General features: G+C 36.5%; 1 protein-coding gene and 1 long non-coding RNA gene across 8 annotated transcripts in view; one reads left to right on the top strand and one right to left on the bottom strand.

Annotated features, from left to right (window-relative positions):
* LOC148223329 (uncharacterized) overlaps positions 1-16,247 on the bottom strand; it is a 28,832-nt gene extending 12,585 nt beyond the window's left edge. For 3 of the 7 annotated variants that reach the window (XR_015804478.1, XR_015804476.1, XR_015804479.1), the window contains exons 1-3: positions 14,381-15,979; positions 6,997-7,112; positions 1,940-2,109 (exon numbers count right to left, since the gene is read on the bottom strand). Coding sequence is in view for 2 of the 7 variants with exons in the window: in XM_088167187.1 (XP_088023313.1) it covers positions 6,997-7,112; positions 14,381-14,425 (161 nt within the window). In the remaining 5 variants the exon portion in view is untranslated. The other 4 variants (XR_015804480.1, XM_088167186.1, XR_015804477.1 and 1 more) reach the window with 3 other exon arrangements.
* The window catches only part of LOC148223328 (uncharacterized), a 35,336-nt gene extending 11,132 nt beyond the window's left edge, over positions 1-24,204 (top strand). The window contains exons 3-4 of the long non-coding RNA XR_015804481.1: positions 22,255-22,358; positions 23,931-24,204. This is a non-coding gene — a long non-coding RNA (uncharacterized LOC148223328). The remainder of the gene's footprint in view (positions 1-22,254; positions 22,359-23,930) is intronic.
* The last annotated feature ends 495 nt before the right edge of the window (positions 24,205-24,699 follow it).

Below are 24,699 nucleotides of genomic sequence, written 5' to 3'. Positions count from 1 at the left end.
GGGGGTGGTAATCACATGGAAAACTTGGCTTTTCCTGAAATAAGGTTCATATATGCCTGGATAATGAAATTTTCAATAACTATTTGCCTTCATTAATGTGAGGGGAAACAGTTCATGTAGGAATTCAAGCTAGTGATTTTTAGCCTTTAAATATCAGACACCTGAGTTTCATTTCTAGAAGCAATATCCAACGTGCTATGTGGCACTTTTAGACAAATTTGCACCTGATAAATCACTTGTATTGCATCTCTGGGAGCCAAGTATGGACTGCATATATTGAATTGATTTGAAGAGCCAGACTGGAACTAGTGCCAGATGTCACTTGTTCTAACACTTTGAAAACCAGTCACAAACCATTTGCTTGCCCAATTAGGGCAGGGTAGGAGAGGACATTACTGCTTGCATAAAACAGTAAGCATTAATTAAAGTCCCACTCAAGAAACAGTCAATTAATGCTGAGACCATAAGAACATAAACTTCTTCCCACATCTCTTCTGTGCACTCTGGTGAATTATTTACACAAATTCTGCTTGTTTTTGGAGAAGAGTTGTAACAAAGTCATCACTTCTAACACTGCAACTCTTGCAAAATATTTTCTGCTGTTCATGCCTTGGTTTTTTGCTGCTTTCTTGAAAGGAACATGCCCATTAGAACATCATAAATTATTTTCTTATTGATCATATCTGAAGAAAGTGATTTCTAGATTGGACTTTTGTCTATATGATTCTTTCTTTCACTGAGGCATCCTGATCAGTACCACAGCTAGCGTCCTGAACATCCAGTTACTTATACATTCTTCATCCAGGGAAAGAACTTGAGTTCAAATTCTGATCCTCCTGATAATAACTATTCTTATGAAAACTTTTTACCCTTTTCTATCTACAAACTTCTGACAGTGGAAGATGTCAGGAATACTGGAGTAAGAATCAGTTTGGATGCACTAAGAATGACATATTTTACTCTGTATGTTACTCTAACAATTCACAGGAAAATAGTTTTCCATTACAGAAATTTAACTGAAATTTGTTTAAAAATTTGGGCATGAATACCTTCACCAATTTTTGTTTCTCACTTAGAATGCAGCATCTGTGACTGAAAAAAAGTTATAAATTTTCTGTTTATTATCTGCAGTTATTTGCATCTACCTGAAATAAGGTCTGTATACGCCTAGGTGATGACATTTTCAATAACTATTTGCCTTCATTAATGTGAGGGGAAACAGTTCATGTAGGAACTTGAGAAACCTGGTATAGTTGAAAATATCCTTGCTCATTGCAGAAGGGTTGGACTAGATGGCCTTTAAATGTCCCTTCCAGACCAAACTATTCTGTGATTCTATGGTTTTCTACAGAAGTTCTTCATAGGGAGTGATAATAAAGTACAAAATGTAATTTCTGGGTGAGGTGTTGACAAGAAAAATATTATCTTTATTCAGTTTGTATGGCTATAAAACCTTCATAGATTATATGAAACAGAGTAATGGCAATTTACACTTCAGCAAAAGGAACTGATAAAATTTTTGATTTCTAATTTAACAAGATAGCCACAGAATCAAGAGTCTAGTTTAATTGAAAAAAAAGGCTTTTGATCCCATCTTATCTGGGTCTTATTCCATAAGAAATTGAATTAACATCAACTTTGAAATTAAACCCAGCAAGAGGACTGAAACCAAGAACGTACATAACGAAATGTGTATATGTAGTAGATTTTCATATCCTTCACTCAGTTAAAAGAGGAAGAAATTGGAAAATATTTTTGAGGGAAAAAATCAATAAATCTTGTTCACTCTGACTAGACATAAAACATTTTTGAATGTGAACTTGCTTGCATGTCCCAAAATTGCTATTTGTAGATGGAAATTGTTATTAAGTAATGCTTTCACAACTTCTGTATACATTTAAGGTTCACCTGTGCTCAAAAGACTTAGGAGTTTGGGTACCTGTATGCTGTATTCTGGTCTTTCCAGTTCAGCAGAAGAAAGTGAAAAATTAGCTTGCATTGATGCTTTAGGCAATAGTGATGGTAAGTAGAAAAGCACTCTTTGAAGTATCAGAGGTGTGAGCTCACAACCCAAGTTTCCGGATTTCAGGTTGTAAATTGACTAGAAGACTGAGGAATAGAAAATAACATTTTATTACTCTATATTTGTCATTCTGGAAATATGATTCTTATACAGTGAGTTTATTTCCTATGATAATTAAATGCTATAAAATAAGCCTGATATTCCAGCACTGTTATACTTCAAAACTAAATAGTGTCATTTTTTGTTGTTAAAACTCTAAATGGTCCTTTCCTAAACAAAGCAGCACTTGCTATTTTCTATTTCAGTACTTCTTAGTAATGATGTACTGAATCAAAAGAATTCTTTTCTGACACAAGGGAATGGTGTGAAAGTTCGGAAATTTCTTAATAGAGTTCACAGACCTAGTTTAAAAGTGTAAAATATCTTTTCCTACTAGCTCTATTTAAATCAAGGAGGAAAAAAGTTTAACTCCTGGGCAGATGAACTTGTGCCTCATCAGATATAATTAATTCACTATGATTTCATTGTTTCTTTCCTCCTTCATATACGATGAGATGATCATACCAACTTGTTCCAATGTTTATGTGAACTTGTTGATCTGGACTTTCGAGGAAATAGGACATTGTTATTTTTCCTCGTGGGTAAACACATAATGCGTGATAAGGAAGCGTGCTTGCAGATATAGATTTATGAGGGAAATTTCTTTTTCATATAAGACAGTTGAAGCAAAACAAACTCAGAGCCAATCTGAACAGTTTTCAAGCCCAACCTACACAGCTGCACATTATCCTTGTAATCAGTACCAAGAAAAGTGGCTCTGTGGCTTGGACAACATCAAACTTTAATGCTGTGAGGGTGCTTTGACTGTGAAAGTGAGTCTATATTCTTAGCTGGGCATCTGTCCAGCTATTTAATTCATGAAGTGGCCTTCTCTCTAATTCAGGTGAGGTGCTCTAATGGCTTGATTGGCACAGGATGTGTGCAGTCGCAACCAAAAAGTTCCAGTTGTCTGAGACTTGATTTTTTGCTTTTGAATAGCAATTGAAACACATCTCCTATTGAATAACCTTCTGTATATTCCTCTCACCACAGTGCTGTGTTATTGAACAAACTAAACTCATGACATCACTTGATGAGTTAAAGGTACTCAGCACCAAACCATTCAGGAAATACTCAGACTATTGCAGAATCAGGCCCCTAATTACAAACTTATGTGCAGTGTTCTGGTTCATTTCTGTTACTGAGCTCCCATTTCAGTGGCAAATGTTTTTTTTTTTTCTTTTTCTCAGTAATCCACCTCTGTCTAAATATTCTCCAAGGACAAAGATGGCTGCTGCAAAATGTGAGCCAAGGTTCCATAGCTGAATTTCACATGTAACTAATGCTACAAAATACTACACAAAAATTTTATCCTGAATCCTTTCCTTGACACTGATTCTTCAAGCTCCTGTTGGAAATTGTTAGACGTTTCAAATTTTTATATTCTGTCTTCCATAATGACATGTTATTTTGCTACAGTTATACACACAAAGAGAAGGACACAACACTTCCTCTGGTTCAGTCTATCCCATTCTGCCTGTTTTGGGGAATGGAAAACTTGCAATTGACAGTGGTTTATATTTTTAAAATGTTATTGCTTTATTAGGTATTTTTAGAGCTATCTTAATCCTAATCATGTTTCTAAGTCCAAGGACTTATTGTACAAACAGGAAAATAAGTAGCAAAAACAAAAACCTCTAATATGAAGGAGTTTTTTGGATTCCAATATTTAAAGGAATTAAACTGTCAAGAAATGGTAAATATGTGATATATAAAAACTGCTTCTGAGCAGAAATGTTTTTTAGGAGATTTCATTTGATTTTTTAAATTATTCAATAAGGGACAGCTGTAAACAAGAGAAACAAAAATATCTCTGGAAGTAATTAAAAATGTGTTTTGGCGACCTTTTCTTTAGAAAAGTAGAAAATACTCCAGAGGTAGATTCTAATTCATGAAGCAGATCCATCCTTTTTTGCTTTGTAGTTGTGAGTCCTGTCAGTTGCTAAAAGTAAACAGAGTAACTCAGAAAAGCTTTCTTGTCTTTTGTTAGTTTACTAGGAAAGAAGCTCTGTCCGGTTTCTGCCTTTTTATTCTCTGCATTGCTTACTTGTCAGAATGAAATAACTTCATTTAGCTATACCACATTTCAAATCAAATATTGTGTCTGATTGCTTGGCAAATGTTAGATCAGTTATTTTCTAGGGTGCAGTGCCTGCTTGATATGCATCTGTCCATTATCCTAGAAAATCATTTTAGTTTAGAAACTCCATATCTAAAAGAGGTTACTCTCACTGCTCCCTTTCATTAAAATCACTTATCCCCATGGACATTGAACAGTCTTTTTTCCTGCATGATAGTTGTGTTTTGCTGGTGAACCAACAGTCTGCATCACTCTCTCTCTCACTTAAGCTTTAGAGTTTTTGCAAATGAGCCATAAAAAAGCCCATAACAGGAATATGGGACAAGACCACAGTTACACACACATGAAGCCAAGCTTCAAGAGCTACCTTTCTGCCCTAGCAAATATCTCAGCTATCTAATATATGACAGTGCTGCTGTTACCCAGCTGCTTGCAAGCTACATTTTAAAATTACCCCTTTTTTATTGTCATGGAAGCCTTGCATTTAAATCCCAGTAAAATGCCAATCTATTGAGGATACGGGCTACAGATTTATTCATCTTCATATTCAGCCCATAGATATTCTAAATAAACTTTCAGTTAAAACCACTGAACACGTATTTTTGTCTGATAGGCCATTTTTAGATAATTATAACTATATTACTATATAGTGTGACTGTAATTTAATAATATTCGATCTTTTTGTAGTTACCTGTCTCAACTTGTTCCTTTGAAAACACAAAAGTCTAAATTTAAGTATTAGATTTTCTGGTATTTCTCTGTTTTAAAGGGCTAGAGAAAAACTAGACCAGAAATTTTATTTAACATATTTGGGTCTTTTTACACATAGATTGGCAAGTTAAAGATTATTTTTAAGTAGCATGTTAGTTCAAAACAAAGGGGGAAAAAATGGTATTATTTTCAAATTTAAATGTCATGCAAGCCCTAGTCTTTCTGGCTTCTTATTAAGTAAGTAGGTAGGGGTTTGCATTTCTGCAGTGTCTTTCATCCCAGAGAAGTTTAAAAACTAGATTAATACACACAATAAGCTCTTGAATTTAGTTTTGATAGCAGAGTGTGAGTGTGGTTAAAATAGAAGGATTAACTCTTACACCAAATAGAGCATCCTTTTACAAACTGAATGCACAAAGATCCTAACTCATAAAGTATAATTAAAAATGCTGAAAGTCATAAGGTTAGAGGACTAAATTTACTGAATATCCTTTGATGTGACAGCCCAGGTTTTATGTTTTTCATCCTGGATTGTATCCAGTGTCAAAGTGTGCTTACATGGAACAGTATATCTTATAACTGAGCTAAAACTCTTGGTGTCTAAAATACAAACCAACAATATATAATTTTGGAAAAAAAGATAGTGAGACCAAGAAGGGATCTTTGAAAAAAAACCAAACTGGCATACAGGAATAACGAGATGTAGTAAAATCAATGAAAATGTCAACATTTTCCTGAAGTGGTCGTGCTGAAGGTCAAATGACCTCTCAAGCAGCTAGCATGAACTTTGTGGGTCCATATGCATGGTCCAGACTCACCTAAATGCAGATTTGGAATTAAATTTTCCATTATGAATCTTGCTTAGTTTTCCAACATTTGAAAATAGGCAGATCCTAACTGTGTACAAATCTGTTTAGGAGGCTCCTGGGACACTTTAGAGCATAAATAATACATTTATCTGAAAATGATCCAAGTTCAGATAGCTGTGTGTAAAGGCTCCCAGTCTATTCCTAAGAGAGGAATAAAAGTAAGAGTAGTTCCTTATGATTTATTAATGATACTTTATTAGTGATACTGCTGGTAAATTCCAGGTTGCAAGGTTGCAGCAATAAGAGATAGTATATATTTTAGAAGTTATAGGCTGGGGCACATAAATACGAAAGCTGTTCAGAATGGAAGAGTAAACAGCTTTATTATAGCTATGAATCTCATTCAATGATAGTTGATGTATGACCACAGAAGTTGTTTTTAAGTGATAGAGTGCTGGACACGAACTAGGAATGATCCTCGGCTATTTTCAAGAAATTCCATGGCTGTTTGATTTCCACGTAAACAACTCATTAAAGATGAATTGCAAGACTGTAGCTTTTATGATACCTCAGGACTGACAAAATTCAAAGGCTTTGATGTCTACAGCACAGTTCTACTGGGACTAACAATGGCAGAAAATTGGGGAATAGAGGTATATTCCACATGTATATTATAGAGGTAATTGTGGAAATTGTGGTATAGAATTAGAGAAGGTGATATGCCTGTGGTGTAGCTTCTCCTTTTACTCCTGCAGAAGATGCTGCCTATTTATTTTCTGCTGTTACCCTTGCCCAACAGAGCAGAAACATCTAGCTTAGCACTGCAGAACAATCCAAAATGATGCAAGCCTTCATTTTTTGAGCTTTGGGAATGAGTACATACATTTTAATTTTCAAAGAAAAAATGTGCCAATACATCTACAACAATAAGCACTTTTGATGAAACTCTACTAGTCCCTTTTCTTTGCCTTCTAAATCTGGTAGGGTGTCACACACATATGGAAGGCCCATTTCCCATATTGCCTGGCTAGCACATTGGTAAAGTGCCTTGGAAGTAGGAGCTTTGAATGTATTTTAGTATTCCTTGTTCTCTCTGGAGAGGCTGCCAGCCAGTCTACAAGTAATGCCAGCTGAGGATGCTACATTTTGGATAGTTTTTGCTTGTCTCCACAAACAAAACTACATGTGCATTGATTTGTTTATATTTTGCTATGCCAAGCTTGTAACAAGTCATGCCATTGTAATGGAGTGGAGATGTCACTGTCATTTCTCACCTGTGAGAAGTTGCTGCCTCAGATAATGAGAGTTTCTGTTCCTTCTGTTTTGACTTAGATCGTCTTCGGCTGGAAGGTTGCAATACAGGATGAAACCACAGAACCCTTGTTTTCAGCTGAAAAGAAAACATTTCCATGAATAGATGAGACTCATACCCTCAGGGTCACTGTTTTGGCAAAGAATGTTTTGAAAGAAATATGTGAGACACTATGCTTATTCTAAAAGAAATTACAGGATATGTATAAATTTATTATATTTCTGAAATACTGACATTTAAAAACCATAATATTTGGAAAAAAAAAAGATACATTAGAATAACCTGGACTGGAAGTGAACTTAACCATAGTTTGAAAGAAACAAAATCAAAGAGGTTTGAACCACTAAAGTAGAAAAATGAAAAGAAGGCAAAACTAAAAATAGTTCTGGCAGCACCTCGTGTGCGGATTTTGTGGGACATAAGGCCTTCTGAACACACCTTTTGGAAGGCATCTGAAGCTTCTGTCACTTTCCAACATTTGTCCTTTAGCTCAGAGATACTACAGACAAGTAAAGCATTTCCTTCAAGACAGTTGCTGGGCCAATTTGTCCTCTTTGTCTTGTTCTGAGAATGTTCTATCTAGTCTGTACTGCCTGGTTTGGTATTACATTTTTGACTTCTGAACTAGATTTTTCAGTCTGCAGTCTGATCACTTTAGCAGAGCTTATTTTGTGAAACTGGCATTTTTATGCCTCTTTTGGGCAGCAGTATTTTTCACTTCCTAGATTCTGAACTGCCCTTAAAGCTTCCTTTAAATGTTTCTGGCAGTGAAAGCATGAGAATCAATTTTTGATTTTCTGAGAAATAATAAATAATCAACTTTATAGAAAATACTTCAAGTAAGTGAGAATATTTCTCTTTGAAAAACTATATGAGAAAAATTTATATGAGAAAATATTTATATCCTTTTCCTAATATTTTTGTATTTGTCACTTGGCCACATGGTCACCTAAGGACAAGGACTAGCCATTTGTGATTTTTTTTCTGTATGTGTATGCTTGTGTGTACACACAACTGTGTATTTTTGTTTTTGTATCTCTGTAAGTAATAGAAACATATTTCCCATTTCTCCTTATATTAAATCTCAAAGTGCATTACAAGGTCCTTTTGTAAAGTGTATTTAGGTCTTCTCCTGCTGAATCTGCAGCCTCACTAAGACTTTTAAGAATGTCTACACAAGTAGAATAAGACAGAGCAGTTCTAAGATCACAAGATTATTATACTTGAAACAGTCATGTAACATATAACTTTTATATATAGTACGTGAATGCATGTGTGCTTTACATCTTACTGCAGTACAAAACACTGGCCTCATCTGTGAAGCAGCTATGTCCTTGGAAGTTTTTGGAGATTCTTTTTTCCTTTGGGACAGCATTACTTATGATCTGTGGTTCATTTACATTTACTTCATAGATTCTGCTTTTTAGTTCCTTCAGAGATCATTCTTAATGCTTCTGTTAGATGCTGAGATCAATTCTGTGCATGCTGGGGAAGCAAGATATTGGAACAACAATTTGCTGTTTTATGTAAAAGGAGAATATTATTTCAACTGAAGAGCTTGTCAGTGCCAGTGAAAAACAGGTTTGTGAAATAATATCAATTGCACCTATATCTATTCTTTAATAGCTAGAATGTAATTTAAGCTGAAAGCAATGTCAAAAATTATCACAAACTTTTATCCATCAGCCAGGGAGAGACTCATTCCCTATATATAGCTTTCTCAGTTTTGTTGGCTTTGTACAGGTGTGCATGAAAGAGGTGGTCTTTAACCTTTTCCAAGTTGTATCTTGCAGCCTGATTTATAAATGGGATAATTTTTCTCTGTGTAAATTCACTCGAGCTAAGGCAGTGCATCCACAAAAATCAGTGGAATTATCGTTAGAAATGCCTCTCTACTACGTCAGCCTGAAATAGAGAAAAGTCAGTTCCAAGTTTTCCTTCAGATAAAGCTTAATGCTACCCTAGTTGCTTGTGTATTTCTTCACTGAGTGAAAATAGGCTTTACTAGACAATTTTGGTCAAAATGCAAGAGCAATTCTTTTATACTACCTGTAATAGTTTTTTTTGAAGTGTCTGGTTAAAAATAATGAAGTTTTTATCCTAATTAAAATTAATTAAAAATCTTTTATAACATTTGAAAATTAAGATTATTGGTCATATTAGATAGTTTAGTTATATCTACCAAGGTTCAGTCATACCAGGTAACTAGATTTGTCTGTGTGCATCTATGCAAACTCAAGTACACAAAGAGTTCTTGTAACACTCCTTTCTGATAAGCCATGCACCACTATCTCAAGACCATTTCTTGACAACAACAGGTAGGCATTCAGCCTTTGTTCTTCCTGCAAGTTTATTGCATGCTTATTATTGACCAGACTTGGCTCCCTAGGTGATTCTGCTCTTCCTAGGTGAGTGTCTAAGTAAAAATCTGTCTCTACTGTGACACTTGAGCTGTGTAGTAAAAAACACTCACTGGGAACTTATATCTTTTCCTAATGCATCCTTGGGAATTTGGCATTGTTGTGAAACTATCTGAGAAACTCTGGTAATGGAAATGTGAACAGAAACCAGACAGCAGTGTTTAGAGAGCTATTATGAACTTTAGCTTCTGTTCACACAGTTCTCAGAAAAAACAAAACTTTCAGTTGCTGAAACTGCAGTCTGAAGGGGGTGAATGTTTACCAGATTCTTTGTTACCAGCCAAAGAATCCACAGAAAGCATATTCCATCATATGTTTACATAGCAAATCACATCCACATACAAATGCTTTCATCAGTTGAACTCCACTGGAGAGGCTCAGCTGAAAAGGCTTATACTAAAGCATATTGAAGTCAGTGGAAATTTTCACATGGAATGCAGTGGGCTTTCTTTCAAGCAAGGTTCTAACTCTACCTTTAGCAGCTAAATTAAAGAAGTAACTCTGTAAATCATAAGCTCACAGCACACTGTGATCTGTGCCAGACCCAGCCTTGTGACATGATTATTCATTATTATGCTGCAGTAAAATAGTGGTGAATATGGCACACTTTCTGTAGATAAAATCTTACAAAATTTAAATTCCCTGTAGAATAAAACTGTGCATACCTAAACTACTTCATAGACATGAAAATTCCTCTTGATATGCACAAATTCTCCTGCTGAGAAGGGATATTTTGAGTTGGCTTCAAAGGACATACAAATTATTAATCAGGCCGGTGACAATTTCTTTTATAAAGATATTTTTGAAGTCTACTGTACAAGGGAAAACAATGTAAATGGTTAGGGTAGTGTATGGCCTGCAGTTCAGCCCCTATATTTCTTCTTTATTTTAGTTGGGTCTGGTTTGGTATGGCAATTTGAACAAGGAAATTGCTTCATCTGATAGTGAAAACAGCCTCTGTACAGTCCTGTGATGTGCATTTATTGTATTTCTCTGTAGGGAACTTGAAAGTTTATGGGTTTTTCCAGTTTGAGACATAAGTATTTTACTATATGAAGGTGACAAAAGTCAGGTTTTGAGGCGTGAGTACGTTACTGTTAGATGGGATTGCTAAGGACTGACATCATAAGTCAACAAATAGTAGAATCATAGAAAGGTTTGGGTGGAAGAGACCTTGAAAGATAATCTAGCTCCACCCCAATTTCCATGGCCAGGGACATCTTCCACTAGGCCACATTGCTCAAAGCCCCATCAACCTGGCCTTGAACACTTCCAGGGACAGGGCATCCACAGTTTCTCAGGGCAACCTGTTTCAATGTATGGAATACATCTCCTTCTCTCTGATGACTGAGTGGGCAAACAGAGATTGTTTGGACATGCATCTGTGGCAGTTCAGACAAGGGAAAGTTCACAGGAAGTTTTGAGAGCTGTTGGCTGACCCAGACATCTAGTGGTGCTACTGGACTACCATCTATTCACTGATCCTGTCATTCAATCTTTCTCTCTGGAAATTCACATCTTCATGACTTTTCAGGCCAATGCATAAAGAAATATAGGGCCATATACAAAGGATCAGGGAAGACTGGGGAGGGAAATGAAAAATGCTTTTCTTTTCTGAAGTATTTGTGAGATTTTAAAATATTTTTTTTCATCTTTAACAGTTAGCAAAACTCCATTTTACGAACTTATGAGAATAAGATTCTATGTTTTTAGCAGCTGGCTCAAATCAAATTATGTGTTTCATTTAAATGGCTTATCATTTGAATATATGAATAAATCAAATCAGACAAAATATGACATAGTCACAAAGTGGATCTATATATAAATTTGTTGTAAATTCTTCTAGGTATAAAAGACAGATATAGAGCATGACTTCAGAAAAACAGTCTGCTATCGGGCTTCTTGCAGCTGAACTTTGCTCGCAGCATGCTCTAGGGAACATGATGACACACAGTGACCTTAGTCACAGAGAAACATAGAATGCATTTTCTCAAAACAAGAAATAGTGGTAGCTCTGCTGTCAGTTTCTATAAATCTGGGAACAGAAGCCGTGAACTAACCTTCTGTCAAAACAATCTCCTAATAAGCCACAAAGTGCATGTTTTTTGTTATTCTATTTTAAATATTCACATAACTTTTTACAAAAATGGACACTGTACTTGGACTTTGTGTAGGCCTCCATTTTCTGTTCCATATAATTTTTCTTCAAAGCATGAACACTAAATTATAAAACTAAACTTTTCCTCACAGCTTACGTGAAATTAAGAATAGAATGGCATCCAAAACCTGGGATCAAACTCCCCTGAAACTGAAATCCTAAATTAAAACCAGACAAATTTTTCGTTAAAATTAGCTTGTTTGAATATCTGATTTTTATTTTAGTACTTTGATTTTAAGTCAGGTTGGGTGCTGGATTTAAAAACTCTTTAGTCCACATCTGAATTTTGTCACTGACCTACCACAGGGAATGTCAGTTCAGATATTTCAATCAGGTTCAGAGTTGTCTTAAAAATCTCTAATTCATGTCTTTTGCACTCAGAGAGAAGTTTAGATAGGAGATCGCTTCCTAAAAAGGTTGTTGGGGAAACAAAACACATTGTATAACAGGATTAGGATCACTTTGAAAGTTTGAACTGCTAGTGGTTACTTAAAAATAACCTCGTGGGCTTGTAATTGAAAGTTCCAGTTGTATTTTTAACAGTAGGTGTTGCTGTAGGAAAAGAGAACAAAGCACGCAAAGCAAACTGCATTCACAGGAATGGCACATTAGTGAAGTGAAAGGGCAGCCAGAATGCTTTGTTTAGATACTTAGAAAAAGCCTATTGGCAGTTTATGTGATTTAAAATTTGACTTTATCATCTTTTCTTAGTCAGTTCTGATGAGTGGCCTGTTAAAAACAGTTAGATAGTTTAGCATTTTGAATATTTTGTCTGATTATAAAATTGCCACTCAAAATTAAACCTTCCTCTTCTCACTGAAATCCTCTTCTCACTGTGTTCTGTCTGCATGAAAACGGAATCAGACATATATATACACTTCTAAATACCACTGCCTGGCTAGTATTTCAACCTGAAGATGTGGACAGGTCAGAACAAAAGGCAGGATTTATATTAAGTAAATATGGTGCACAGCTTACTCTTGTGTCTAGGTAGCAGATACTACTGGCAAAGCTCAGGAAGTCACTGTATTTGGCATGTTGGGTTAGCAGATGGGTATGGCTAGGTGATGCTATCACTTCCCAATATGCTGATAGAAGAATTTGTGTTGCAGTGGTTCCAGACCCCGATGAGAGGGCACTCCGTGTGCACACAGTGTACACACACAAAAGCCCTGTTTGCCCTGGTCTGCCCTTGATCCTGGGGTACTGAGACAAACACTGAGCAGCAGAGCCTGAGCAGCAGAAGCCCATGGCAGAAAAATAAACACTTTTGTTAAATTTTTGATCTGGAAGTGATTAGAGGGATTGCTAGGAGATTGTGGTGGAAGGGTGTTTGGCTGAGAAAGGAGGGGAAAAGTGACAGCCATGCTTGTGCCAAGTGTTACCTGGTGAGAGCATGCTCTGCTCCAGCCAGTGGGAGGACAGGCCCTCTTTTAACTTGGGCTTTTTCTTTCAAGTTTTCCCCTCCCTCACTTATATTTCAGTTCAGAACTTCAGGATAAAAGAACTGTTGGCTTCTGATGCTCAGCTGAAGGATATGCAAAACAGGTTTGTGCAGGAGCACTGTGTGAGTGAGCACAAGCTGACAACTTGCTGAAAGCCCAGGGGCTCAGCTTTCCTTGTATCCTGTGCTCAGCCTATACTGTCATTAGTATTCCAGCTGTCTGCTCGTGGGGAAGAACAGAGGGATTCCTCACTTCTCACTCTGTGGAGGCAAATGGAAGTCGAGATCTCAGATGTTACTTCTTACCTAATGACATTGTGATGCTAACAGCAATGAGAGTTCTTGGTTTGATGGCATAAATCATTCACTGAAATATGAAAGTTTTATGGAAAAAGCAAAAACTGGAAGTGAACCAAGATGCCTTATAAGGATGTAATCGTAAACACGAGGGCCTCAACCTGCTCCTGGACTACTAGATGCAGCTGACTGCCAAACTGGAGCAATGACTCAGTAAAGTTAGAGATTCCAAGGATTTCATCAAGTTAATAAAAATTTAGGAATATAGCAGAAAGATGCCTGCTTTGACATATCTAATTGGAGATTTAAGTAGTGATGTCTGTTGAGGAATAGTCAGAGATGATGAAGTGTAAATTGCAGCATATTGAGAAGGCATTTGGAAGTCTTTTTATGGCATGAGAGATTTACTGTATTGAGAAGTTACTGATGTAAGGTCACTTTGTACATATCCTAGCAGAGGCAAAAGGGTTTAAGCAATGCTTAGAACTATATAAAGTTGTTTATATATGTGATGTCACAAAATAACTGAGTCAATTAATCAGTTCATTGTATAGGAATACTTTCTGGTCTCTGTAACCCATACTATTCAAATTTAGAGAAGTGAGAGGGTTTAATGGTTTAATTACTAGTTCCTTTCTTCATGATTTGGGTGCTATTAAGGTATGAGCTGTTGTCCTTGGAAGAAATTACAAAAAATATTTTTTAAAAAGTGTAATTCATTGGAAAGTGAAAGAGAGACAAGTCCCCACCCAGGGAGCAAATTGTAATAGCACTGGCAATTTAACAATGAAAGATCTCATCAGTTAAATTTTTAATAATATTGATAGCAGAAAGGATCAACAAGTGTTGAATACTAACAAATATTTTGCCCAAAGAATGGAAGATATGATGGGGGTTGTGAAAAGGATTGAATTCTTATCCTAACATTCCTTGGGTCTGTTTTTTCAAGGGTATCTTGCCAAACACATGGTAGAATAAATGAGATCTTTTCTCCTTTATATCTTTAGAGTATGCAGCTGGTACCTACCTCGTGCTCCTCCCAGCACCTCAGATGGCCGCCTGTTCCACACATGCAGCAGCATCCTCCTGTTGGCCACTGCTGAGGGGAGGAGCAGCTCCAGCCAAGGTGCAGAGCAAAGCTGCCTCCTGCTTCTCAGGGTTCTGGTTCAGGCAACACTAGGAGACTTGATGAAGTGGAAACATAGGAAAGAGGAAAAAGTTAGCATCAGAGGTTAGTTGTAAGCATTAGCACCTCAAAGATTTGATTTAATTTTGCATACTTTTAGATATTACTTCTGCACAATCTGAGGTTATACTCCACAACATCTGCAACCATAAAAAACATGTAGATAGAATAAAAGGGAATCAAAAGGGAAGCAAAAAATGCTTCTAATGAAGGAACAGGATTTTGTTTTCTTTTTACTGAATCTATGCACTAATTGTATAATTCTAAATTTTGGCTAAGTGTAAAAGAATGGAAGATAACAAAACGTCTGACAGAGCTGACTGATAATGATTGCAATCCTGTAGTAAAGATCTTTATTCCAGTGACTTTTCTCCTGGTATATTTTAAATATTGCTTATGGAAACCAATGTTTTGTACTTATTAACACCTCTGTTACACGTCAGCCTTTGCTTGCAGCTTGGTTTTTGCAACATTGCCATTGGACTGTGGCTCTATTGAAAGGTTCAGACTTCAGGACATTCTCAAACTCAGCTGAATCATTTATATCACATCTGCCATGGAGTAAAATTAGGAATTACTAGTAGATGCTGCAGTATGAGGTGCCTTCTCCATCACTGGCTCTCCTAAGCCAGGTTCTTCTGCAATAAATTTGGAACACAGCCATGAGCCACAACATTTAATCACAGGCAATTTACCACAACAGTCACGGAATCCCTTGCTTCTGACTCTTAACTTCTAGACTTTGTATATTGGTTTGCTGTGCCTCTGAAAACAGACCATGCTTGGAAGGGAACACAAGATAGAAATACCTGTCAGAAAGACTCATTTTTGCATAAAGATAAATTAGATCACATTCCCACTCTATGCTTGATTTTAGAAGCAGAATGTGGGCACCAGTGCTGTGGGTTGAAAGATATATTTAAAAAGATTGCTTAAGGTTTTACTCCTGTGTCTACTCTGATCTTTTGAGTAAATCCTGTATTTAGTTTTCATGTAAAATCACACACAAATATGCACAAATCACATTTTGCTGACTGTCTTGAAAGACTGAACTCCCTGTGAGGAACAGAGAATTGGACTTGATGATCTTTTTGAGTCCCTTCCAACTTGAGATATCCTATGATTCTATGATTATAATCTTCTGGAGTCCAAAGGAGCTGTGTTTGAAAAGAGTTTTGTTGGGAGTCCTTATTGCTGATGCTGTCTATCCATCTTGTTAAAGAAACCCTTGTCCCTTTCCAAAACTAGCAATGGAAGACAAAATGGGAGTGAGAAAAGAGGAAGAGTTAAAAAGATATGCCAAGATTGCCACAACAGACAAAAGGCAAAGCAGAGAATATCCTCCTTTTTCCAAGACTGTGTATACTGTTGACTCACAAATTATCTCAGATTCTCCAAGCAGTAGTAGAGCATGCAAAGAAGTGACAGTGCTGTGAGATTGAAAGCTTACCTTTGCAACAGTGTTCTGGCCCCATTATGAAAAATACTATATAAGAACATCAAGAGTCTAAAGCTTTTCCCCTCATTGATAATACCAATTCATGAATTTAAAAGAACCAGTTTTTGTGACTTACGTACTTACCTCTTCCCAGCAAGAAAATTTGTAAGTATTTAAAGTTCTTCCATATAAGGATTGGATTCCTTTGAAATTAAATGATATAAAAATATGAAAATAGTCTGCAGTTGAATCATACTTTCTTTTTTTTTTTTTTTTAATATAGGTTTATTCAGCAAATTGGCTACCAGTTGAGAGCAATGGTTTCCATACTACGATTTGTGGTGTATTCAAAACAGATGGAAGCATCTCAAAGCCTGCTTTGTCCAAAGCCAAGAACATTTTTCGGCAAGAAGTCTGAACTTGTTGCCACATAAACAAAATGAGTGATTTAACTTAGTGTCTACATATTTTGGATTGGCAAAAACTGCTGTAAAAAAGTAAAGCCAGAGAACAGACTCTACAAAAATAGGAAAAGACAGAGCAAGAGAGAGATACACACACATATGCGTGCACCACACAGAAACACACCCATTCTGGCAGCTGTTAGACCTGAAGTGTTTGTGTTGTGAGATTCTAAACAAGTAACAGGGCGTCTTGGTCCATCTGGAAAATTTCTTACACTTTTTGTTCCCTGAGTTTAGGCTCCCGCGTCAGTATTGAAGAACGCAAATTTGTATGCCTTCTATTGGCTGTCCTTAAAAATAAAATAAAGCCTTACATTTTCTTCAGGTTTGCTTACAATGTAGATATTCAGTAAGATGCTTTCCAAGAAACCAAATGTATCCTAAAACTGTGAAATGTAGAAAGGCAAAGAGAGTACATAATAATCTTGAGAGCTGTATATGTGTATACTTCTGTGGAAGGGGTCAAAGATTTATTTTTGTCCTTATGTGCTAAGTCCAAAAGTTCTGTCCTGGAAGTGCTCATGGAAGAGGACTGAGTATGGGAGTAGACAGAGTAAGCTGTGCATAAGTCTGCCTCTGCCATTCATGTTTTTTGGTGATTTTGCTGTTGCTGAGCTGTATAGGTGTAACTCTCCAATTTTGTTGCCTTTTCTAGGGCAGTGTGTCTTGTTAAAGTGTACATCAGAATGTTTACTAAAATAAATGTCTTCTAACCTTCCTTAGTTGCTACTCCAGTTTTTCCTACAGGAGAAGTGATGATGGTGACATGAAATGAGAAATTATTATGAAAAATGACAGACATGACATCAGATATAAACCAATGCATTTTTGTGAGATTTCAAAGCCTGTAGGTGATCAATGCAAGATTTGAGAACAGACTGGCCAAGAAAGTGAGTTCCAAATCTCATTGACAAAATCATAATAGATTTCTGATTTAAAAAATCTAGGACAGTTCAAGAGTGCTGTTGTTTGGTTGTACATAATAATAATAATAAATGAGAGAGAATTATTTTTTACTATATTTCTCACCATTTGAGGACTATGGAGCACAGAATGAAGCTGCTGGTATATTTGTGAACAAACAAAAATGTTTTATCAGAGAATGAATAAATAGAATAAGTAACCTATAAATTATTTGGAAGCAGAACTATTCTAGATCCAGAAAAAAGGAAAGACTTATTAATTTCTGATAGCAGATATTAAACTGCAAAAATTCTAGTCATCAGGAAAAGTGAAGTCTAATTTGGGCATCTTAATCAGACATGAAATAGCATTTATCTGCAGTGAGAACATGGTGAAAGATTATTCAGAACTGGTTGAATGGTGAACTTGATTTAATAGCCAAGACTATCTATTAGATAGAAAGCTCAATGCTTGTTTTTTATAAGAAATAGGGAAATTAATGGCACCATGAGTGGCAATTGAATTTGTATTCCTGACAAAATTTTAGGGGATTGTGACAAATGGTCTCCAGAACAGGATCTGACAGGATCTGTCTGACCTCTGCAAGAGGCATCTGTGAGAGACAGCAGCTACAGAGGCACTATGAGAAACATCCAGGACTTCTGTCACACATTGAGCTGGTGACGGACACATGGCCAAACAGCATTTTGATTGTGTTGCAGTCTGATACAGCTGCACATCCCATTATTCACAGCCTTGGATTTCCTTCAGAATTAACTCTAGATGTGCAACAGAGAAAAGCTTCAGTTCAGTCTGGACAGGCACCTGATTTGGATGATGAGGAAGTGGTAAGCTGAGATGCATGGCTGAGTGCCATGGCTCTGCATTTTAGATAGCCTATGAGAGGCAGAAATTGGAAGAAATAAAGCAATTACATGGGCAATGAAATCTTCTAATTAAAAAACCTCTGTCTGAGAAAAAAAATTAAACGGAGCATGTATCTGGCACAACACCAATGATTTTTTTTTTTTTTTGGTCTCAATAATAAACACCTCTTTTCAGGACCATTTTTGATTGTTATAAATAGCAAATTCTGAGCCTAGCTATCTTCATGGTTTTCTTCTATGAATGAGATTCATTTTCTGTGGAATGGGAGTGTTGAAATGTCTGACTGTCCCACAGGTCTTTCACTATTTCATAGTAGAAAGTAGATCAGGAAAACACTGCAGAGGACAAATTCAGACTGTGGGGTACAGTTTGAATCAGTGACTTTTTTACTTCATATGACTCTTTATTTTATCTGTTAGCATTTTTTTAGCAAAAAGAGGCTCTTGTTTTCTTTTGTATAGCTCTGTTAAAGTCACTGAGCTCAGAAATATGGATTTGTGTGACTATGCACTTTATAGAAATGTCCCCAGATGATTAGAAAGCAATCTTTGAATGCCATGGAATGAAAAAAGGCTATCAAAATTCCTAGGATTTTTATTCAATTTGCCAAAAAGCATTCATCAGACATGCATTTATAGAAAACATTGTGTCATTCTCAGTACTCTATTTTCTTCTAGAATACAACACAATGAAACATATGCCAATAGATTATCAAGAACAATGGCAATTCAATGTGATTTAGTGACTGAGGTGGTAACACTTCGTGTTCATAACAAACAGTTAAGGAAGTACCACAGGAGCCCTAAACTCATATCTAAAAACTAATGTGAAGGAGATTTTATACTTTAAGTCTGGATCAGTCACAATAAAATATATAATGTATCTTTAGAAGGATGGTAATTTCACTTAACTGAGATCCATCATTTTATTAGACATTAGCTCAAAACTTTGGTAAAATTTCCCGTTCATTTAATAGATATGAAGGTAATAAATTCTTCAGAATACACCAAAACTTTGAAGGGTTATGCCAGCACTTTCCACAATAAGGAGATGGGAAGGAATAAGGATATATAACTTTTCTCCTCATCCTTGTATTTTTGATGTTCAAAATTATACTTTTAAAGTAGCTGCATATGAAGTCTGCATATGAAGATTTGTGATTTTTTTTAAGCTGCATTCCATTTATATTAGGCACACTGTTTGTAGATTTCTGATATATCTAATTTTAAAAGTACTTTACTAATACTATATTTAAAATCAAAACCAAAAACAGGAGCCTTTTAAGGATTCTTTTACTTTGTGCTCCTTGTTGGATTTTTGTGGTTAGAGAACCACATTTTTGTTTCAAATCCAACAGCTCTGTTATGAGAACAAAACCTAATGATGGGGGAGAATCTTGCCGAGAGATGATTCCTAGTGTATATTAAATGGAAGAACCATTGCTTATAGTGAAAAATGGCTTGACTGATTCCAGGCTTTAGCTTTATATGCTAAATAAAATTGAGAATTTGCAATCCAGAGAAGCTGAACTGTATTAACAGTAAGGATTTTTACACTGCATAGTCAGAAAAGTAATTTAAATTAATTTTAAATGGTTTAGCTCTGTGTAGGTGGTCCATGCTCACAAAATTTTTGTTTAATTTTGACGCAGATCTCAAAGATGTGTCAGAGGTCCCTGAAGAGCAGTAAAGCTGGAGTCTAAGATTTCAACCATAGTGAAAGGTGGAGACAGTGAATCAGCTTATTAGCTACTAAGCCTTGGCACCTCGTGGTTTTCCTTACATTGGTGCCTTTAGGATTAAAAATAGGTGCCCTTTGTAAAAGTAACGATTTTGAAAGTAACCACTTACTGGTCATTAAAAATGGTGATTCCCAAGCAGAACTGGCCCAGTGCTTCTCAGCAATGTAAAAGAACATGAATTTTGCTGTCTCAGGGAGGGGTCCTGCCAGAGGAAGCATGGGGACAGATGTCCAGGAAGTCTGTTATAGGGAAAGACCTTGGAGAGTAGGGACTGCTGTTCCCATTGCCACGGGAAGGATGGTCAGACAGCTGCTGTTTGTGAGGACCACTCCACACCACAGAATGAGCTTTTGCCAGACCAACACTGGTGTGGAAGCTGCCAGACTGGTTTTCCACACCTTAGGTGTGGGTAAAGAAAGTAACCAGGCCAAGGTTTCTGATAACAACTCAGAGTCTGCGGTCTTAGAAACCCTTCTGCTATTCCTGAGCCTGCAGTAAGTCTCTATTGATCTTTTGCCTTTGGATTCTGTATGTATTATTTGAAGAGAATCTGTAGTAGACTATGCAGCTGACATCCAGGAATTTCTGCTTCTTACTTTAAATCTGAAATGCTGTCTGTCTCAGTGGTCAGGATAAGTAATGTTTTTATTTTTCTGCACCTTTGCCAATGTCAGTAAAGGATTTTAAAAATAAAGTAAAATATAATGTCACAGAGTGTACCTGCTAGGGATTGGTTTTTTATTCAGCAAACAGCAACTCTTCAGAGACAGAAAGATCCTACCAGCTGAAATGGTAGGATTGCACCATTGCAGACAATCTCAGGCAGTGGAAAATCCTTGAAGGGTTTCTCCTCCTCTTGTCTAAGATTTATGTTGAACATTTGGATCTCCAGGCCAGAGGATGCATGTTGCACAGGGAGAGGGCAGTTCTGAGAAGGGTTATAAGAAGTCCTGCTAATGCCAGATGGCCTGGAAGAGTAACTTTATGTAAGAGAATGGAGTATTCAGGTTTGAACAGCCATAACTCTCCGTGCTGGGAAACTAGGACAGTAAGATATAAGATATATAGAATCCTTCTTTCTTCACAAATTCCTTCCTCCTGTGTGCTCATTTTGCAGATCACATTTTCAGAATTGCAAATTGCTTGGAGACAGAGAAGTCACAGAAATCACAGAAATCACAGAATATCCTGAGCTGGAAGGCCTCCAGAGGGATCATTGAGTCCAACTGTTAAGTGAATGGCCCATATGGGGATCAAACCCATGACCTTGGCATTGTTAGCACCATGCCCTACCTAACTGAGAAGTTTATTATTCAAATGTACATGGAAATATGTGCTTTTCAAATGCTAATACTTATGTCCTTTCCTGAAAGTATACCTAGTGTACTTTACCAAATACATATTTCAAACACAGAGATTGCAAAATTTTACTTTTAACTAACTGGGATTTCCAGGTGAATAAAGAGAGTTCAGTTGATTCTTAAAAGACGTCCAGGATTCTTAACTGTGCTATTTCAATTTAGCCCAAGCTTGACAATTCTTGATTTTCTTTCCATATCATATGTTACCTTCACTAAAGAAATTAAAAAAGGAAGTAGCATCAGATGATCTGTGCATATTCTTTGAATCTTATTCAAAGTGGTTCTTATTGGCAATTGTAAGACAGTGTGTGGCAAGCACCAAATCACTTCCAAATAAAGCTTTCCAGCAGGTAAAAGTAATGTGTACAATTGGGCAGAGAAGCATGCTGTACAAACCAATTATGTACTGCAGATTTTCATAACTAAAACACTTCCAACACTTTAGACATAAGCCTGGTTGGCTATACTGTCTGCCTTGGTGGTCCATAGTATAATTTTGTAGGCGCAAAGCTTGCACTGTCACAGAAGAGGGGTCCTTTTTGTTTACCAATTTTCTAAACACCAGGGCTCAGAATAGAACCCCTGGGACAAAAGGAGTCACCCTATGCTCAAGGAGAGATGATATCATTTGGAAGTCATTTGCTCAGGGAAGAAACAGGAGGGAGAAAACATCTGTTGACTGTTGGGAGGCTTGCCAAGCAAAACAGGAGTTGCGGTTGATAGTTAGGACATGCTAACAAAACCAAGGAAAGTAATAATTGTGTATAGAAGCACACAAGATACATACTACACATAGTTTTCAAAAGATGGCTTTCAAACTAACACAGCTGGAATTTTTCTGAGGGATGGTTATCTATCTTTGCTTTGCATGAAGAAAATAAATGGAAATTAAACCATTTTTTCTTAAATATTTTATGCAGAAAAGAAAACTCACTTTGTCAGCTGTTTCTCAGCCTTCCAGATGGTTTGGAAGACATACTTGCACTGGAACTAAGGGAGAAAAATCTGTGAGACAGAAAAAAAGGTACACTTGTATTTCAGATACTGCATAATCACAGAGTAGTCAGGTTTGGAAGGGACCTCTGAAGATGAAGTCCAATCCCCTGTCAAGGCAGGGTCACCTCGGGCAGGTGACACAGGATTATGTCCAGGTGGGTTGAGTATGTCTCCAGACAGGGAGACTCCACGACCTCCCTGGGCAGCCTGTTCCAGTGTTCTGCCACCCTCAATATAAAGAAGGGCTAGTTTTAATATTCGGGTAGATCTTTTGGTCAAAAAAGGCTGGGTGACCCATTCCTTCACCCTGTTGTTGCACCCTCTTATGGGCAATTACCACAGAAGATATAATGTGGCTACAATTACTCTTAACTGTTAGTTAAATGAAGTTAATATAAAATAAAGACAGTGCCTAATGTCCAAAAGGTTAAAGAAAAAGGAATGTTGGTGAAACATTACGGTGAAACAATATAGAACTTGTTTCTCAATTTTATTTTTTTTTTCATTTTTTCCCTAGAATATTACTGAGAGTATTCTAATGATTCTTTTATCTTAAAAGAATTCCTCAGGTCACAATATACTGAGGTGGGGAAAAATAATTAGCATGAAATGTAAGTACTAAAATTAAATATACAGATTGGATGTACTTCCCCTGTGCTGGGTAATATAACAATGGAACCTCATACCTAGGGTATGAGTAGCTTCTCATCCCTTTAGTTATGTCTGTCTGGACATCTCATCAGGAGAAAACTCCTTTTTGCTTTATTTCAACACTCCACCTGTGGTCTCCAATCGTGTCAGGAAATGCTGAAGCACAAGAAAAATGAAAGTAACAGTCTGTTAAAAACACTAATATGTAAGTTTAAAGATTTATGATAGACTGGGTCTCCAAAAGTCGAGACGAGTGTCCCATAACTTTCCATGGTATCTTAAAAATAAAGATAGTGAGCAAAAGGAAATTCCATATCATTTCCCCTGAGCTTTAATATTAAGTTGAATTAAATGTTAAGATTTATTACAAATCATCAAGAGCTGAGAAGTATGGCTTTAGTTACTTGCTGGTATTCCTTAATTCCTGTATCTTCTAGAGCTCTCTAGTATTGGCAGCTGAAATCTGTATAAGAATAAAATTTCCTAACTAACTGGAAAGAATTTTGATGAGTTAAGTGTTCCTACTTTCACTTTAGAGGTCTCCTGAAGATCTTCACTTCTTTATATAAAAGACATAAACATGCTTTTAATGGACCCATTGCTGCTTAATGTCTTGTGAAAGTTGTGGACAAATAGAAAATTTAGGCAAAGTTCACCCTTTCTAAAACTCCAGAGACTGGGACAATTTTAATTTCAGAATCGCTCTTCCATCTTGGTGAGGGGGTATGTAGATCTTCTATATATCAGAGTCCATAGAGTACATAATTATGTCCTCAGCTTTACTCAAGGTGATTGTCAAAAACAAGTGTTACTTCTGACCACAGAAATACATGGACAGGCTGGGAACTGCCTCAAAGAGGCTTTAAATGTGTGATCAAAGGGACAATGTGGGGATTCAGGCCAGTAAGCATTACAGGGATGAAGGTGGATCTAATTTTCTCTCTTGCAGAAGAGAAGTGAGCATCCTGAAAACAAGGAGCCAAGAAAAAAATGAATCCCAGGTTGGACAGAGACCTGAAACTGATTATAAGATTCTCTGGATTTTGAGGAATGACTGTGAACTTTTTTTACCCCTGAGAGAGAAAGGTGGGAACTTGAATCACCCCAAATACTTTGAGCAGCCTCTCTTTTTCATTAAGTATCAATTAGAAGGTTTTTTTCTTTGAGGAAAAACTTAATCACTTAAATTGTATATCTGTTTAAACATATATGATTTTATATAACTGCTGAGTTTTACTATTGTTATTTTCATTTCTTCAGGATGAAGCTCTTACCAAATGGTTTGCTTGCAAAACTTGTCATTAAGCCTAGCAGAATAAATAGCTATGGATAAGCGACCTTTGTGGTGTTTTGGGTTTGCAGATCCTCTAGAACTTTATTTCATAATTCTTTGAGCTGATGAAATATGCCAAGTCTTCCCCCCCAATTTAATTTTCTTGCTCTGCCAGTGTATTTGTAACTGGGTGGAATAATGTGTTATTTAAATAATGATTCCTGTCTGAAAGTAATTTCTGCCCTGTTTGTGGAAGAACTGTTCATGCAAAAACAAAACCTGTGGCAGCTTAAGATTTCTATTTGAAATCCTGAATGGAATAAAATGACTGGAAATAAAGCCTCAAAATATTGTGTGTTGTAATTCCTTGTTCTGTTCTAAACATAGAACTCTGAGTTATTAAAGGGTCTAAGTTCTGGCACAAATAGTTTTCTCCTTCCTTTTA

This window comes from Sturnus vulgaris, chromosome 6 (genome assembly GCF_052056855.1).
Source record: "Sturnus vulgaris isolate bStuVul1 chromosome 6, bStuVul1.hap1, whole genome shotgun sequence".
Taxonomy (NCBI): Eukaryota; Metazoa; Chordata; class Aves; order Passeriformes; family Sturnidae; genus Sturnus; species Sturnus vulgaris.
Note: the sequence above shows the minus strand (reverse complement) of the source record. Positions and strands in the feature narration are given on the sequence as shown.